Below are 18,881 nucleotides of genomic sequence, written 5' to 3'. Positions count from 1 at the left end.
CTTGCATATAGCAATTGAAATGCAATTGAAAAAAAATGGGTGGGAAATATGGTTTAATTGAAGAAAATTGAATAGTAACTACAGTGTCTGTGCCTCATTATTGTGTGAAGGGAATCCGCAACACCTAAGGAATTAAGAGACAGCTGTGAATACTGTAGAGCACTGTAACTGTGAAAGTGGAGGCAATCAATAGGTTAATTAAGAGATTAATTAAGTGCAACTGTAAGAGACAACTCCCACAAGGTCAGGCCATGAAAGAGACAAGCCTTTCATAAATAGTGTGAATACAGGCGTCAAAGAAATTCTGAAATAATGTGGATTGATTAAACAGTCAGTAGGTACCGAGCAAGCCTCAGGACAGATGGTCTTCGTATAAAACATCAGTGAGCTGAATCAAAGAGATTATCTAGTAGACTATACATAGCAGGGTGAAGATTACATCTCACACTAGCAGTCTAAATTAATCTCAAAACGGACAACCAAAAACTGAAATTCTTTCATAATGGCACCAAGTCCTCATCAGTCATCTGAAAACGGGAAAAACTGCAAACCCAGAATAGTCACATCCCATCCACAATCTGTCACAGTCCACCGAGCCAAAGTGCAAACCAACCGGGGTTCCAGTTTCATGCACCTATTCCCAGTAACCCAAACCAGTGCACACCAGTATCATTTACGTCTCATTTGAGAGGGACACTTCCCCTAAGATCTGAATTCTATATCAGTCGTGGGGGCAGTAATCTGAAATGTAGGCGTCCGTAATCGTGTGGGCAACTGTTTCTATATTTAGTTTCCTAATTAAAAACATGTCACGCTGCTGGGACTGTAAAACAATATCAGAAATCTCAAATTAATGCCAGAGCAGTTTAAGAGGCAGAGGAACAGGTGTTGAATTAGCAATCTGGGCATCGGCTGAGTCAGATCAGTGACAGGCCAGGTATACTCCACAGCACAGTTATCAGGGACAAGAACAGATGGGACACATTCTTGTGGAGACATTAATATCCAAGGTATGTTAATCAAATATAAGTAAATGTGCCACCCTGCCTATATAAACAGCAGCTTGCTAATATTGGAGCAGACACACTGATCTACATAATCACTGAGATGTCTGCTTATGTGTGTTGGAGAGATCAAGACAGCGAGAGCACATTCATAATATGGGATGTCATTAAGATACGGTGCATAAGCATCAATAGGAACATAATTAATATGTAGATTCTGGTGTGCCAAATTCAAGTCACATTAATGAATTCCCGACGTGTAAAAATGCAACGGTATAGCAGCTACAACAAACTGAATGATTTGAACAAAGAGGAGGTTGGATACCAAAATATCAGGACAAGCGACTGATTCAAATTCGGGATTGATTTGGGCTGGTTTGGTGGATGGGATGTAGACCGGGAACAATAAATATGTGCCATAACGTATTCGTCAAGATTGCTCTACCATTCATTTCTCAATGTGTATTGGTTCATCGTGGGCAACATTGTCCATCAACTAGCACCATAACTTCACTAGAAGTACCTATCAAGTACCTAGTTTAACGGTTTCTTTATCGATTTAGCAGAAAACGTATTATATCCAGACTTATATATAGATACTACTTCTAGGGTTATATTCAGAAAAATTACAAAAGAATGCCCATTATAATTTCTAGTAGCCCAAGATTCTGATGTTCAACCTACTATCATATATGATAAAGAAAAGCAGCTCATATACATCATTAAATGCTATAACCAAGACAACATTGTAATCTCCTCTTGAGAAATAACTGAAACAATGAATCAAATCATCAAATTAGCCGCCAATTCATTTTCAGGTAATCGAGTAAAGAATGAATCAACTAATTGTTTTTGCATTTAAGTCTACCTATACCATGACGGACGATTATATCCATATCACCCACTCCTAATTAAGGCTTAAACTAATGAGTATTCCAATTTCTTTTTTAATCTCTCAATTAATCCTTCAATTTATTTGATTATTCACAGTCCAACTCACATTCTAACTCTAATTGCTTCGGCCAAGGAGGATATGTTTTTTTTTTGTCTGCAGGATTACGGGAAAAAAAAACCAGCCTGTTTTTCATGAAACTTGGTGGATGTCGCATGGGCCAAGAAAGAGCCGGGGCGGATACACATATTATGTTTCATTGCAAGACAGGGCATGTGAAGTAGATGATAATTGGGCGCTTGTGTGGTGTTGAAGAGTCTCTCCAGAGCTGCGGCAGGCAGGTCTCTCGAAGAAAGTTGCGGGAGTTGGATCCGTCCTGCCGCACGTTCACCCCCCCATAATCTGCACCAGTAATAAATAGTGACAGCTGCACATGCTGCTTTACTGGTGAGGCCAATCAATTGGCCTCCTCGAGATTAGCCTTAAACTACTTATCCACCGGTGCCGCAAATCCAGAGGCTCTCTGCCCTGTGATGTAGTCGAGAGACCTTACTGATGATAGCTCTTGTGACCTCACATCCAAAACCTTGTCAAATATAGCCACATTTCATCGCAAGCACATAGGAAAACATGTCGTCATTTCTTTTAGAATAAAAGGCGGTTGAAAGGTATCAAATCAGGCCAAACATAGGCGAGTGTTTTTCTTTCAAAAGTATTTAGTCAACAGCTGCAGCAACACCCCCTCCAGGGTCCGCAAAAACAAGAAGTCAAAGATCATGTTTATGTTTTTTTAATGTTTTCACAATGAACCTCTAATTACCACTTGGCTAGTGTGAAGGTGTTCTGGGATTTCCCTGTCGGAATATAGTTGACCTTAGAGCACGCAGATGTAGAGACAAGAGCCTCAGACCAAGGCTGCACTTCCTGTGGACGAGGATTAAGGTCAACAGCTAAGAAAGCACTCTCAGTGTAAAAAAGCACCCGTGATGCCGCTGCTATAACCATTGAACTCAAAATAGGTGCTCATTAGGTCTTTAAAATATACTGTGTCAGTGTCTCTGGGCACGCTGGATGAGACAGCAGACTTTAAATAAGTGTGGTTTTGTTTGGAGAACACATGTCTTATTGATATTCTTGGTGCTGCTGATTTCTTAGAGCTAATATGCTTATTAAACACAGTTTTACTGGTGGAAAATATTTCCAAATTGCTGACATTTAGCCATCTCGAGCCGACTCCACTAGCACGTGACTGATCGGTAATGCTCATGTGTAAACTCTCAACCGGAATGAGAAAGAAACGAGATAACTCACTCGTATAGCTACTTACATGATAGATTTTTCCGAAGCTTAGGATAGACTTGATATGGGAGCGGTGCATACTTGCCGATGGACAATCAAGAATCCAGGCTGTATCGGAGCAGATCTAAAGTTCTAGACACAAGGAACCAAAAGGTACCACATTTCATGCCAATCCATCCAGTAGTTGTTAAGACATTTCACTTGAAACCACTATGTGTCAAACCTTCGGGTGGCGCTAGAGAAAAAAAGTCAGGAGGAATCATCCTCATGAATATCTGTTTTTACATGTAATGGCAATCCATCCAATCACTTGTGTATTGCTTTAGTTTTCCTCTGTTTGGGTTATTGCTCTAAAAAAAAATCTGAGCAGACGGTAGTCAGAGACTTACAATGAGAATTGCGATTGGGTTTCAGGAGCACTGAAGAAACTACGCAGCGCGGTTCGGACCAGGCGTCAAGTCCCTTTGACACATAACATTCACCGCAGTTTCATACCGCCCCTTTTTATGCAGCGCAGCTTAAAGCCTCAGCCCTCCCCGTGAACCAGCCTGTGGCGGGAAGTATTAGCACTTGTTCTCCACAGCGTGACAAATGTGGACGCGGTCCTGAGGTGAAATCTCACATTCAAAGTTGTCGGTGGAGAACTCGGGCACAAACTCGAGCTGGCAAACACATGCTAGAGCAGGCGCAGCCTCTGTGAAGGCAGCTGTTGCTCCATGTCTGCAGGCCACCAGGTCCAGCAGGAATTTAGGCCTCTGTGAATGAGTAGAGAATACCAATCCTTCTCCACTGGAAGACAGAGCAAATGCCAGTTACCATGGCAACATAAGGAAGATTGTGACTCCTAATCTCGGAGGAAAAAAAATGATATATCTTTAGAAGGGTCTTCTGGAGCTGAAGGGAAGCATGCGGTTGAGGTTAAATAGGGAGTAATTATCTTTTTATTTCAATCATTCTATGGTGTAACGTGTGCGCCCTACGTTTAGACGGACAGCGTTTCGCTCCATATCTCCATGCAATATTGTTGTGATTACTGAGACCATAACATGGTTTTTAGAAGCCAAAATACATCGTGGGGCCAATACAACGCCCTGTTCATCGTGGCTTCTCCAGCACACCCAAAACCATCTCCATGTGCTATGAAATTAGTGAGACTTTTAAAACAACCAGCAAGGATGTGACCACGGACAGACCGACAGAGGGTATGGTAACTCTGGACTCTGGCTTTAGAGTGCTGCGTTTAAGGGTTCTCGGAGAAAGAAACAACCACCCACTCTGACTAATTTAACAACCCATAAAGAATAGATGAGAGGGGAACATGAGTGTTTCTGCGAGTAAGAGGTTTAAGGCTTGAGAGGTTCTCTCTGAAGTGTTTTGAATGCAGGCCTGGGGTTCGTCTCACCAGGGGAGGTTAGCCAGCCAATGCTGGGTGCAACCCTGGCTTTCAGTCGCACAATGCTGGCTCACTTTTTAACCAGGGAAAGATCTCCATGGTAACCTACAGCATGCAGCAACATGGCTGCCCTTAAGGTTTAGTTCCGAGTATCAGATCATGAAATCTGATGGGAGTCTGTCGACTAATATTAGTTGCATGTTGTATATCCTTCATTTGCTGCTATAATATCCTCATTTCACTGCACGTTTTGTTTCCTGTTATCAGTGATCTGTATGTGCTGAATTTGATTGGCTCTGTGTTTCATCATAAACAAAAGGACGATGAGGGTCATACTATTGGTTACTCGGCATTCACACTTTGACTCTTCCACTAATGATGGCATCCAAACCACATGGTTCACGTTTGACTGGGCCGTATAAATCATTTAAGTGTAATTTCACTAACCAAATATATGTGTAATAGGCTTAATGCTTCCATACCGTCGTGTCTGTTTAAAATGAGGTCAACTGAGCATATGCGAGTGGTCACACATACAACATTTGTACTGTGTGTAATTAAATAAAGCAAGCCACACTAAAACCACAAGACCCGTCTCCAGCAGAATGTAAAAACAAGATGATTAATTAGACTACCAATCCATTTCTCTAATAAACAGAGAATATGCATGTAGACACAAACAAGAAAGTTCGCAAGAAGTTCAATAAGATCATCTTTAACTGTACGGCGAGAGGCAGTATGTGAATCAAACTGAAGACATGTCAGCCGTACTTAACATGGCTGACCTTGTTATTCAACTTCTGCAGCTCACAAGGACACAAAACGGCAAGAAGTCATTAGAATAAAACCGCCTGCTCGAGCGAGCTACTCAACGAGCCCTTGCAATGACAGCTGATGCTATTGAGAGACTCCACAGACCTTAAATGCCCAGAAAAGACCAACCCCCGCTGGTTGTGTGAAAGCAGATGTTGCCTGGGACAAATCTTGTGATATTTTTTAAGGGGCATTCCCACATTGGACCCATTGACAGAGCTTTGATTCTTTCAGCGCTGGACTTCCGTGTGTCACCTTCCAATAGAGACAGCCAGAGAAAAGTTTAAAAGTTGGGATGCTTGGACTGAAAGCCAAAAATGCTGAAAGAGAGGAAGGAACCAAAAACACGACAGATGAAAGCGTCTGGTTTTCTATTCTCCCTGGTAGCTTATGTAACAGTTCACACTTTAATAAGGAGGGGGTAGGGGCGGTTGTTAGCAGGTCAATACCTATCCAGCAGGATTGCAGCTGGGGCTACAGGTTTCACACACACACACACACACACACACACACACACACACACACACACACACACACACACACACTTCAATTACTGCCAGGCAGCAGTGGGAGACAGACTCGGCTGCAAGGAATTCTGATACGCAACATGTCAAGCAAATGCATCATGGGAACGGCTTCACTGCAGGCAGAGCTACAGCGCTGACCGAAAAACAGAGCCGGGGTGAAATGAAGCGATCTGCGTTTTAATTACCACCGAGGCATGGCAGGAAAATAACATGAGCAAGCAAGAGCAGCATATGTAGTGCGGCAGCACACGGCTATATCTTTGTAACTGATAAGAACATTCCAGGAGATCTGCGCAGGGAAGGTGAAGCCAGAGCAAACAGGAGTAAAATACGGCACCACAGGATAAGGATAATCCCAAGATATCACACTTGTCCTATACGTGTTAATTAGCCCCCTGAATCTCAATGAGAAATTCATAATTCATAGCAGAGCGGCAGTACTGCTGAGGCAAACCGGTTCCCACGAGGGGTTCACCCTTTATTTGAGACCAGGAGGACATCACAGGGAGAGGGGAGGCTAGTTAGGAGCAGCACTGCTGCCACACCCCTCATGTACTGGGATGCCTACCAACCTTGCTGCTAAGTCAGAGGGACAAAGTGCCACAGTTCAAGAGCTTAATGAAAGGATCAGAACGCCGTCATCAAAGGCTGACATTCAATGGAATTATGGATGTGCATAAGAAGTCAAAAGGAATCCACCTTCACGTGTCCACAAAAAGATCACAGGTTATGTTTGCACACGCCTCGTCCTTTCTCTGTGTATTGATAAACGGTCACCCGGGCAGAGTCGACGTCACTGCAGTCTGAACCAGACAAACATGAGGACATCCATCTTGGTTACCATAGGAACAAGACTTATTATAAAAAGGCATCACATTTCCCAATGCACCTGTGCACAGTATAGAAAGCAGCGCGGCATAATGGTGTCGGACAAAAGCTGACAGCAGCGACGGCTTTCCTCAGGACTCTGTGCAGTCCGTCCTTCCAGGAAACCTCATGAGTGAGGCAGAGTAAATGGCTTTCAATTAATCGCTCACACTCCAATAGAACCATGTTCTCCTCTTTTTTTTTTTCTTAAAAAAAAAAAAAAAAAAAAAAGTATTTCTTTTGATTGCGGCATCTCTCACAGGAAATATGTAACATGTTTCTGAGAGGGAATCGCGCCGTTTAGTTATGCACATTCCAACCAAATGCATGATCCATATCTGAGTTCAGGATGCTGTGAAGAATACCCTAACAACCTGGGAAAGCCTGGATTGGTTATGGACAAGCGTTCAGTCATATTATTCATCCACTGTTACCAAAACGCTGCCATTCTGCAAACACTGCCGTCGACAAAATGGAAAAAGAAAAGAAAACACATTCTGTGACTGCACAGGTAAATCCACAAAAGACGATCTCAGGTCTACGGGACTAAGGTCGATGGGAAACTGAGGCATGTACTGTGCAGCCTGTCACAGCTGAGAGGTTACTGGTTATTGCAAAAATAAAGACACTAAAGAACAACAATTTGCAATCCTATTTGTGTACTAATTCATCTCTAAAACAAAAATATTTTTAATTTAACTTTTTCTTTCTTTTTGTAAGTAGCATTAGTAGTTTAGATACAACTTCTGATGAAAATGCAGTTTATCTTTAAGACTCAAATGTGTTTGATTCCCAGCCACAACATAATTCCCAGTGTTGCTCCTCTCCTGTGTCTCTCATCCTTCACGACCCAATTACATTTATGGATGTGGAGTGTGGGGGGGGGGGGAATGGCGCGTGAGAAAACAACCACTCCCCCTCCCTTAACCGTATTCCGCTGGTGGATTTTCAATTTCATGCCACGAGAGAAAAGGCAACCAAGGGTTCAGAGTTCATGTTCGGAAAGCATGAGAATATTTTCAGTCAGTGCAAGAACGATGCAAGGCACATGCCACACTCGCATTACTGAACACTTTAAATATTTTCCAGCCTCAATGTGTATCATTCACCAGAGAAAAAAAAAAAGAAAGGAATGCGCTACATGTGTGAGCCTCCAAAACCACCACTGAATCTACAGTAGCAGACGCATCTTATATATTTTTTATATTGCAAGCATATGACCCCCTCCCCCAAAACCCCTGCCACCTTTAAACACAATGCCATCTTTCAGGGAAACTGGGTTAACCAGCACTGCAACCAAGATGAGCTAATAATCCCTCAAACCTTATTGTCTTTCATATTTTAAGTCAATGGATTTGAATATGAAAAAGCCACTTGCACACACCCAGAGCCCACAGTGATGTAGGCTGTGTCTCCTGAATATGTTAGTCATAATTGGTGTGCAGCAGCGTATCCCCATACTAGTGTTAGTGTTAGTGTCCCCCCCCACCCCCGTCCTCCTCGGCAGATATCAGTAAAAGACAGAACTCTGCCGCATGGCAACCGGCTCAGACGCTCCTCGTCCACCTCTATATGTAGCCATGGCAACCCGCACATAGACCAGCGTGATTCCATGTGCCCTTTCAAACATGAACTCGCACAGTGTTGAAATTCATAGCGATGTATGTTCACAGAGAGGGCATCATGCTAGGATCCACACTACCGGCTCAGAGGGAGCATATTCACACACACACACAGCTCAAAGGTCGAGGCAGCCGTGCCAACAAGGTGCTTTCGAGCAGCAGAGGGAGGGATGATGGATGGCAAATTATTAATTTTTTTCCGTGACAGGAGGCCACAGAGAATAACGGAGAGAACAACAACAGCTTAAAGTGGGCTAATGCAATACTACTGGGGCAGCGGGCTTAAAGAAAAGAAACATGAAGTGCTTCCATTTTAAGGCTCCCAAAAGAGAGCAAATGTAATATGTTAGCTGAACAGACAGCAGAGAAAAACATCAGATATCTGGATTCAGGTAATTCCCAGAATCCCAGCTGCATCAAGGTCTCTTTCTGATTGTCTCCACAGTCGGGCTGCAAACACTTTCAAGGTGACATGAGATTTAAAAACGAAGAGGAGCTATTCATCTGTACACCGTCTCTAACAACCTTCCATTCACAACTCTCTGTAAGGACCAGATTACTAAAGAGGAAGGGAGGGGGAGATTACCATGATTACAACTCCTCGCATCTTTCTACCAGTTTGGAAAGGAGCTACAGGAGCACATTCATTCTGCACAACAGAGGCACACTTTGTGAACCTAAACATGGCCATCTGCACCAGGGGAATGGAGCTACAGTCACAGCACCGTAAATCTGAATAGATCTCACTGTTGCTTGTGCATGACTCACATTAGGGATCGGGGAGTGCTGCTAATGGGTTTAGAAAACTCATTTACATGATGTAAACTGGAGGTGGGGGCTGGATTTGTCGCTTTGGGCTGAGCGGCTTCTGCCAATCAAATCCAATTTGCATTCATATTCTGCCAATGACAGCTCATCAAGAAATATTGTTGCCAAATCATACCTCTGTGCCAAAAATATTTCAACCACCACCACCTCTGTCAGTTCCCCCCCCACACACACACACACACACACTAATGCGCCATGAGGCTGGGGAAGCAGACCGTGTCCCCACGCAGCGCTGAGTTTAACAGGCTTTAGCACGCTGCTTCAAGAGAGGAGACCAGACGGCCTCACTCCCTCTGAGCTCTGCCTTCGTTACAGTCGACGCGTCGCCTCGGAACATGAGATAGTAAGAACCTTTGCACAAATAGTATGTAGCTCGAATCTCAATTATGGCCATCTTTGCAAACGATGAAATCCCTGTGAGTCCTTTCACATACACGGGGAGCTTTCATCGCATTATCGATTGTGATGGAGCGTTTATGCTGATTTTCACAGAATTAATACTTTCTAATAACAGCATACAAAAACAAAAGTACCAAGACATTTTAGCCAAGCAAAGGATTACTAATCAGGGGGGATTTCCCCTCTGAACATACAGTATGTGCTTTCGGATATGAATCTACAGCATGATCAGTGGAGAAGTATTAACCATATAAGCAAATAATGTTTTTTAAAAAACTAAAATGCGTATGGTCATTATGGAGCTTTTGAGGCATATCCAGGATAGCAGTTTCACCCCCTTTCCAGTCTTATTCTAAACTAAGCTAAGCTGCTGGCTGTAGCTACAAACTGCATATAATATACAAACTTGAGCGTGGTATTGATCTTCCCACATAACTCTCAACAAGAAAGTGAGTAAATGTTTTACCCCAAACGTTGAATCATTCCTTTAAAGCATGATATCCCCATAGATCAACTGTTAGCACTGCACCAATCATATCTAATGTTTATTTTCATTATTGACTAGTCAGAAGAGTATTTTCCCCAACTAAACAATTCATAGTTTGGTCAATTAAATGTCAGAGCACAGTGGGGAAAAATGACCATGAACATAATTTATTATAACAAAATAAACGTTTACTGCTGTAAGGAAAATTAATGGGGGGTAGATTCTTCAAAATCAGAACCGTAATTGACACACCGATTCACGTAATTAACTTATTGTATTATATACCAATGGCATTAGCATGGTGGTCACATTTAATGAGCACATTGACATGTAAAACGGAGCCTTATCCAATCCAATTAATTGAGTAATTGCTATCCAGATCTGCAGTGAAAATGTGGCTGCATGTGCTCTTCTTATAGCCGACTGTGTGCATGTGGGCATTGATCTCAAAGTGGCTCCAACAGCAGAAACATTTAAGCTCCTCTTCCACACGCCGGGGCCAGTCAGGGCCAGACAGAGCTGAAAGAAGCCCTTCATCATGTTTCTACTCATTAAGACAGGACCTCATTGCCAGTCAGCGGGCCACAAGGCATGCTGGAGCTGTTCTAATTGCTTCCCCTCACAATGAATGGGTGACAGCATATGGGATGTAGAATGGCAACTGGTGGGACGATGGTAAGCCCTCTGGACTGGCGCGAGAGTCTTGCGCTAGAGCATGCAGGTCCTTCTATTTGTGACATTGCTCCCTTTAGCCTGGGTGGTCTCGGCAGCCCCATTAACATGCTTTAGTTATGGGAAAGGGGAAAATACAACAACAAAAACAAATCTCCCCAAGCATCAAATGTCTGTGGCCAAAAATAGGTTGAATATCACAAGCAATATAGATGATTTTATCTCACATCTCACTCATCTGCACGCATCTGTATCTACTCTGCTGTGACAAATGTTGGAAATGGTAGTGATAAACTATGGATCCAGCTGCGAGGATGATACATCGAGATTACGGACAGCGTGGTCAGCTTCTCAGTGAGAGATGAATTACACCCCGTCACATGAACTCTGTAGCAAACACGATTGTGAGTCAGTGGGCCGACCTCAGATACGCTTCCTGCCAGGATGTGGATAGGGCTTTACATTGCCCAGGTATTTAAGAAGCATAAGGTAATGTTGGCTTCAATGTGTTCTACTATCTGTAGACAGATCAGCGTTGGTTATGATGATGGATTATCAGAGGGCGATATCCAACTCACAAACCTCTTTAATCCACCGATTTGTAATCTGATGTCACTGATAAAAAGCTGATGCTGTCACACCCCCACATTCAGTTATGATACTCCCAACCTACTACATGCTGTGAAAACCAAAACCAAAACGTCTTTACTCTAATGATAGATAGATAGATAGATAGATAGATAGATAGATAGATAGATAGATAGATAGATAGATAGATAGATAGATAGATAGATAGATAGATAGATAGATAGATAGATAGATAGATAGATAGATAGATACTTTATTAATCCCCAAGGGGGAATTTTTTGTCATAGTAGCGCCCAACACTTTACAGACACAATGATTACATTATTATTCACATGATGTACGGTGTCTTGTGACATGTACTCACGAATAGTGGCGTTTTGGGCTAAAAGATGTGGGTTCACAATGGTAACTATCCTGGTTTAACGTATTGACACTTAACTTAATGTTTTGAGAGTATTCGTCATAAAAAGTATTGGTCAAATTAAAATGTTGACCTGATGGATGAAAGGTCAGGGGATCAACAAATACAAAGATTTGAACCAATTCATAAACTAGTCATTTTATACTGGTTTATTTAATTTATTGCATATTTTTCTGGATAAGTGATAACCTTGACTTGCAAGAGGAAAAGTAATTCAGATGTAACCTCACTGAACCATAAATGTTCATGGTAATCCATCTAACAGTTGAAATGTTAGAGTTTGGAACCAAGTGGTGGATCAGCCTAGCTGGGATGAACATGAAACGTTTTACTTGTGCTGTGTATTTATTTGCTGTAGACTTAATCAGTAGTTAGGAAAGCTAAAGTAATATATGGGTAAAAAAAAAACCACAAATGCCAAGAGGTGAAGGGTCTGTAATTAATGGATTAAATATTTATCTCTACAGCCCCCAGTTAATTAAGGGGGCTGTACCTTGACTGTAATGGACAAAGCAATGGCTGGAGAGGACAAACTGCACTCCTTAGTGGCTCATTATAGCTAGAGAGGTAGAACAGAAGTAGTAGTGCAGACAGAGAGAGAGAGAGAGAGAGAGAGATGTCTGAATTTCCAATTGAGAACGTCTGTGTTGTAATGTCGGTGTTAATAGAAAGTACATTGGAACATTACATGTCAGGTTGTATTCATTAGTATTCTCGCCATAAGGTCCGGCTAATGGAGCCTGACAGTTTCCTTCATTCACAGGAATGAGCATGACTCTTCTCTTCGCTCAGCCTCCAGCCACCTACCCCATCCCCCGCCCCCTAACCCCTAAATCCATGCTACACTCACACTCCTCACAGCCCACTTCTGCCAAACCTCGGCCAGCCGTCAGCGAACATAAGCGTCAACACATCAGTACAGTCAGAGTCGGAGTAAGTTCGCCCCGAGGATTGCAAAGTCCGACTGAGGTTTGCTGCTCCGCTGAACTCTGCACCAGTTGATTGGACGGAAGCAAGCTGTCCATTTTCATTTTTAAAATAATAATTCTATCAAAATCCATAACGAAAAAGTTCAACCAAACAAACCAATATTGTTTGGCAGAAGTGTCCCTATTATTCAATGCCAGTCGACAGTTGTCCGGGTCTGTGCAGCCAAACATCATCAGCATCAACACAAGTGTGTTCCCAGCCAGAGTGCTAAGTAGGCCACAGTATGGTATGCGACCCATGAGATGGCTCGGTGGCCTCTTTTTGTTTCTCCACCATCTGATATTCTGCCCGCTGAGGTGGAAACTTACCCTTCTGAACGAGAGGAGCAGGAACTGAAGCCTTTGGGGTCAGTTACAGGGTGAGGTTAGCTGCTTTATGTTTTCTTAAAGAGGCACATAAACATTTTTTTTTTAAAAGCCTACTCGAAACAATCGGACTATGAAATCACGTAAAATGAACCGCCTCTTCTCGAACACTCCGGTTTGTTCCTGCTGCGAAATAAAGGAAGGAGATAATTGCTTGACAAATGTGGGTTGTAGACCATGCAGTTCTCTCACTTTACTGCTACAGGGGAGAGATTATTTATCAGCAGGATCTGAGCCAATTTGACATGTGTTTTCTGTATCCTCCACCTCATCTGGACCAAAAATATCTGACATTTTTCTGGGACTTAGCTGATGGAAAGGAAAAGAAGTCACTGCTAAAGTTGAGCGACTCCTATCATCCAAACAGCTGTGCCAGAACAAATTCTTGTGGAGGAATCTTCGGGCTCAAAAAGGGACCCATCTTCCTCTACTCACCACGTCTACTATCTACCCCGCTTCTGTTTTTAGAAGCAACACTGAACTAAATGTAAAACAATTAGACAGATTTTCGTTGAAAAGATAGTAGATCTTTCCACCCCCCGAATGTTAGCTAATGTACTCCTTGCACACCTCTTGGCAAAGACAATATCTAGCCCGCTGAGATTTCTATCTCAAGTGCCGACTTGAGATGGAGGACATAATGCGTGTTAAATTGAGCGTTAATAAAGCTTTCTGTTAGCGGGGGCCTTTCGTTACCGTCTCCCGAGCGATACTTCAGATGGTCTCTGCCCAGCATGTCTGCTGCAGTGACAGCAGCATCACCAACTACACCATCATGGGCGGCTACGGCCACAAGAAGGCCCACTTAGTGGCGGAGCACGGGTCACGTATGCATTACACCTGCTGTGCAACATTTGTCTCAACGACAATCTCACTGTGGTGCTTTTTTTATTCCAAGGACAAGGATATTGCTTCGTAATCTCTGTTTCAAACTGTATGAGACGTGACAGCATGTGGAAGCAAGAAGATACAGACGGAGCAAAAGACAGATTGAACATGGACACTGTAAAAACTATTTAAAGCACTAATGAGAGTGTTCTCTGGATTGAGCGATCTTTAACACTCAAACGTTGGGACACCAACAATCTACTGTGTGCCAACAAAACTCTGAGGTTCCTTAGAGAGTAGAATTTCACTGAAGGTTTTCACAGATTACGAGCCCTGAATAAATCCCTTCATGCTCTGCCTCGTTTCCCGATGGAAGCATTACTGGCTGGATGCTATTCAATTTTGAAAAGGCCTCTATTGGTGAACTGATTGTTCTAACCTGAGAAAATACAGAGCATATGCAGCACATCTGCTCATCATGCCGAGTGAGAACATCAAGAATGTTGTCTTGTAAAACAAAAAAACTAAACAAGTCTTTACTGCCTCGCTGGACCCAAAGTACACATCAAATAATGTGGGTTAAATGAGGGCAATCAAACAGGACCTCACTGTAAGCCTCAAGTATTAAGTACGACACATGACACCACAAGAAAGATTAGTGGTCATGCACAGGGAGCTCCGCCGCCCGTTTTAGGAGCAACATTTACCCATAGTGCATTGGGAAACGGCCAGAAAGACCCATCCACCGTACCCTCCGTGCTCACCAACTGTCAGTAGAGCTCAGCAGCATTAGTCCTGAGCCTCAACCATTTACATTTAAAGGGTCCTCTGTGGCTGCTGCTGTATCTGTCTCCCTCAATCACCACTTTCCTCTATCCGCTCATCTCGCTCTTCTCTTCCAGGCAGGAATGACGGTGGTCACAGACTGCGACTTGTTCTTCTCTTCTAAGACAAATAACAGTCTTTTCACCGACTCCATCTTATGTTTCTGCCATTAAATCAGGGACTGAGGACACCTTTTTAAAACAACACAAGTTCAGAGCATTGCTGTGGGAAGGTGTACCGACGGTCTGAAAGTTTTCTCATCGCCTTCAAGGATAATGTTGACATAATTCTATATTTTCTTTCTGTCAAAACCAATGATACATTAGCCTGTCACTCAATATGATCTGACCTACCAATCGACACTATCTGTGTCACTCTGGGATCATCAAGTCCGAATGAAGATATAACTCGTTTTAAATGGGTCACGAATACATATTTAGATTTTAAAAAATGAGGGCTGGTAAATAGTGACATTTTTGGGACCATTTTCAGCCGTGGATTTATACACATTTGGTGAAGTAGTGAGTATTTAGAGCAGCAATATAAACTATACAGTGGAGTGTCATTCAGTGCTTTATGTGGCTAATCATTTTTTTATGTTTTTGGACAACAATGAAGCTCAGAGGAATGTGCTATACCAGTCTTTACACGGGCACAACTTGTTCAAATTAAAATCCACTAAAGAATGATGATATAAGAATGATATAGAATATCTAGTCTTGCCTTCAGGAAAGTGAAGAAGAATACATATAATGATTTTCAAATTCAAGTTTCATTTAGAATGATATCTGCTTCATGTCCAAAGCTTTAATATATCAGCATGTAATATGGCATTCACAATTAGGATCTAATTTTAGCTCAACTTTAACATAATCTCTGCAAATGGCTTCGATATGAAAGTCTAAATGCAGATCTCTGTGATGGGAAAGCTAATCCTCTAAATCATTAAATTATGAATGGAATTTAAATGGCAGCTCTTCTCATTCAAAGACATAGCGTGTGGTTGCCTCTTTTGAGTACCTTCCTTCTTTTATCACATTATCTAAGAAATGGATTCAACATACCGAAGTGGGACAGAACTGTGAAATAAAATTGTGTCCATGTTTCCTAGAAATTATCCTGAGAGGTTGTCAGGAGGGTTGTAGATGACAGCTGTAGATCAGCTTTGTGACAGTTTGGCAGATTAAGAAGCAGGGAAGATATACCCCTACAATAAACTGGAGGAACCCTGACACACTAAAATATATTCTTTCAGTTTCACCCATGCATTAAACAACTTAACGTCGGGCAGTTGCCATGCCAACCCGTTTCCAGACTGCAGCTGCTATGATGAGAACGGGATATGCTTATTGGCTACTGTGCTGTAACGAGGAGTCCCAATCCGACATTAGTATCCCTATCGACAAGTGTGTCTGAGCAAGATGGCTTCAACAACTCACCGAGATGTCAAAGAGCTCCTCTGTGTCGTCCAACATGCGGACCCTGATGGTGACATGCCGTCCAGGGGGCATGGCCGGGGGTTTGTGCCCAGGGTCCAGTGTACTGATGCCAAGAGTGTCCGGGGCTCCAAGACGCTGCCCTGTTCCAGAGGCCATTGGCTGCGGGTCTGGCTCTGCCATGCTGCACTGCAATGCTCACTGCCCAGCCTGCACAGAAACCAAGAGAGGAAAGTCAAGCAAAACCCCAGCGCATGCAGTCATTCAGCATGAACACAAAATAATGCAACTGAGGAGTTGCAACAGTTGCAGAGCATCAGTGGTGCAGGCAGCAGGTGAAATACAATGAGACGAGAGGGCAGGCGGCAGTGTCACACTAACACAGTAATTGAAATGCAGTATTTGCACTCGCCCCTAATGGATGATAATTGTTGCCTGTGGGAGAACCAATTACTGTAAAGAAATATCCAAGCATATTCTTGACATCAAAGCAGCCTTAGTTTGATTTGACACACGAATCACAAGGACAAAGTGTAAAATCAAAGAGTCAATACACTGATCATTGTAGAAGCAAGGCATTTACACCAACGAGACACAGGCATATACGTAGTTGGGTGTCATTTGGTCTCAAGGGCATTAAGGCAAATACGTGAAGACACTGCAGGCGCAGTGAATTTAATTAATCAGAGAGCAAAGAGTAAAAAAAACTAATAGAGAACATTGTATATAAATAAACTATTTAAATTCAGGTGTTACCACAGAGCGTCCATGTTACTCTGTTGCTCTTAAAGATACACAGTAGAGACTTGCTTAGAGCCGTTAGCCTCACACATTCCCCACCATGGGGTACTTGGACCCATTCTGTGGTTTCCAGGCTACATTAAAAGATTGTGGAGGAGCTAAATTAAGAATTTAGGATTTGAATTTTGTTTTAAACATTCACATCGGTAAATGTTTAAAATAGACAGCTGAAGGTAATGGATGAACAAATTAAAGTAATGTATAAAAGTAATGTATAAACAGTTTAACAAGTTAGCTAAACGTAATGGATAATGGTTAAAATAAATGGAGGTGTAAGTGAGGACTGTGAGGGCAGGTCTGGCAAACAAAGTGGTAAACCTCTGCTCGGGTCACATGACGCAATGGAGGATCTGATATTCAAATCAAAGAGGAGGTGTCGAATCGGGAGTAACGTGCCCTGTGGCTCTTTGCTTGTCCCAGGTGGCGGACTGCATTGGGCCAAAGTCGTGGAATCATTCACTCCGGGTTGACACATGAGCCGGGCTGCTATCCACCCCTCATGTATCCACAGCCAGATCCCCCGAGGCCCTGCTGTCCTGCTTAATTCTCTCTTCATTGCACATTCCAGCAGGCTGATGTCATCCTGAGACCTCACCAAGTGCTTCATCAGAGTACTGAGGCCAGTGGGCAGCTGTTCAGCCGCCGCAGAGGTGAGTGACTGCTGCCAAGTTGAAGCTGAAAGCTGAATAAGGCATTTAAAGAAGTGGATAGTGTAATCCAGCAGAGTGCTGTAGAGAAAATAGACCAAGGACAGAGGATACACTAAATTATGTCTGATGATGGTCTGCCCGACGCTTAGAAGAGGCTCAGAAGACGTTTCCAGTCAAACGCCGCAGACTGTAGTCGGATTGATTGCCACAATGCTGAAAAGTAGGGCTGCAACGAACGATTACTTTCATTATCCATTAAATTGTCAATTATTTTTGTAATTGACAGCTTAATCAGTTAGTCCATAATTAATTAATTGGGAGAAAATGTCAGTTGCAAATTCCCAACGCCCAAGCAGACGTCTTCAAACTGCTTGTTTTGGATGACCAGCATTCTGAAGCATAAAGATATTCAATTTGAAGTGCTATAAAACAGGAGAGCAGCAGATCTTCCCATTTGGGAAGTCAGAATCATCTCTGCACTCATGACTCACGTGGTCTCCTGATAGCTGGTTCTAAAATGTGCAGATTTCTTAACTTCTGGGACTAACCAATGTGTTAAGTACTTATCCGGTCTTGCTTTTTATTAGTAGAAAGAACAATTAGTCATTCAACTAAAAATCGAAAATGCCATCCATCTTACCTTTCACACATGTGGTGGACATCATGTTGGTTAAGCTCAGTTCTTCCCTTATGAACTTATTTGTAAATGCATTCTTTGGTTACTTTATGAATGCAGAAAGCCAGAAATAAGGGATTCAAAAGGATTTGGATTCAACAAGCCAATTACTTTTTTTCTATAAAAAGCTAATGAACCCTAACAAGAAGGGCCAAGTGTTAGGAGAGCATGTTCATAAATGCACCTGTCTGTGCACTCATCGGCAGACTAACGCTCCCCCTGGCTGATGGACACCACATGCTGGAATGGAAACAAGCTGATGTTTCAATTCAAGCCCAGTCACTTACGGCGTGTCATCACACTTGACTATTAGCAGGTGTGTCGACCACAGTCTGTACATTCGTGTTTTATATGACCTGCACATGCATGCCCATGTTACCAGACACTCTCCAAACAAAAGGCCCGTTGAAAGAGGAGACGGTGATTATTTCCTCCCCTCCTTCACCAGGGATCGTTTGTCAGCCAGGCGTGAGCCTCGGTCTGTGTGCTCCTCTGAAG

At 42.8% G+C, this 18,881-nt stretch overlaps 1 protein-coding gene across 2 annotated transcripts in view; it reads right to left on the bottom strand.

Annotated features, from left to right (window-relative positions):
* Positions 1-18,881, bottom strand: part of LOC117750984 (FERM, ARHGEF and pleckstrin domain-containing protein 1) — a 48,721-nt gene that overhangs the window by 28,279 nt on the left and 1,561 nt on the right. For both annotated transcript variants that reach the window (XM_034562468.1, XM_034562469.1), the window contains exon 2: positions 16,260-16,466. In XM_034562468.1, the coding sequence (XP_034418359.1) occupies positions 16,260-16,439 (180 nt within the window). In that variant the 5' untranslated portion in view covers positions 16,440-16,466. The remainder of the gene's footprint in view (positions 1-16,259; positions 16,467-18,881) is intronic.

The sequence above is a fragment of the Cyclopterus lumpus genome, chromosome 21 (genome assembly GCF_009769545.1).
Source record: "Cyclopterus lumpus isolate fCycLum1 chromosome 21, fCycLum1.pri, whole genome shotgun sequence".
Taxonomy (NCBI): Eukaryota; Metazoa; Chordata; class Actinopteri; order Perciformes; family Cyclopteridae; genus Cyclopterus; species Cyclopterus lumpus.
The sequence above is the reverse complement of the archived record's forward strand: the minus strand, read 5'-3'. Positions and strand labels throughout refer to the sequence as shown.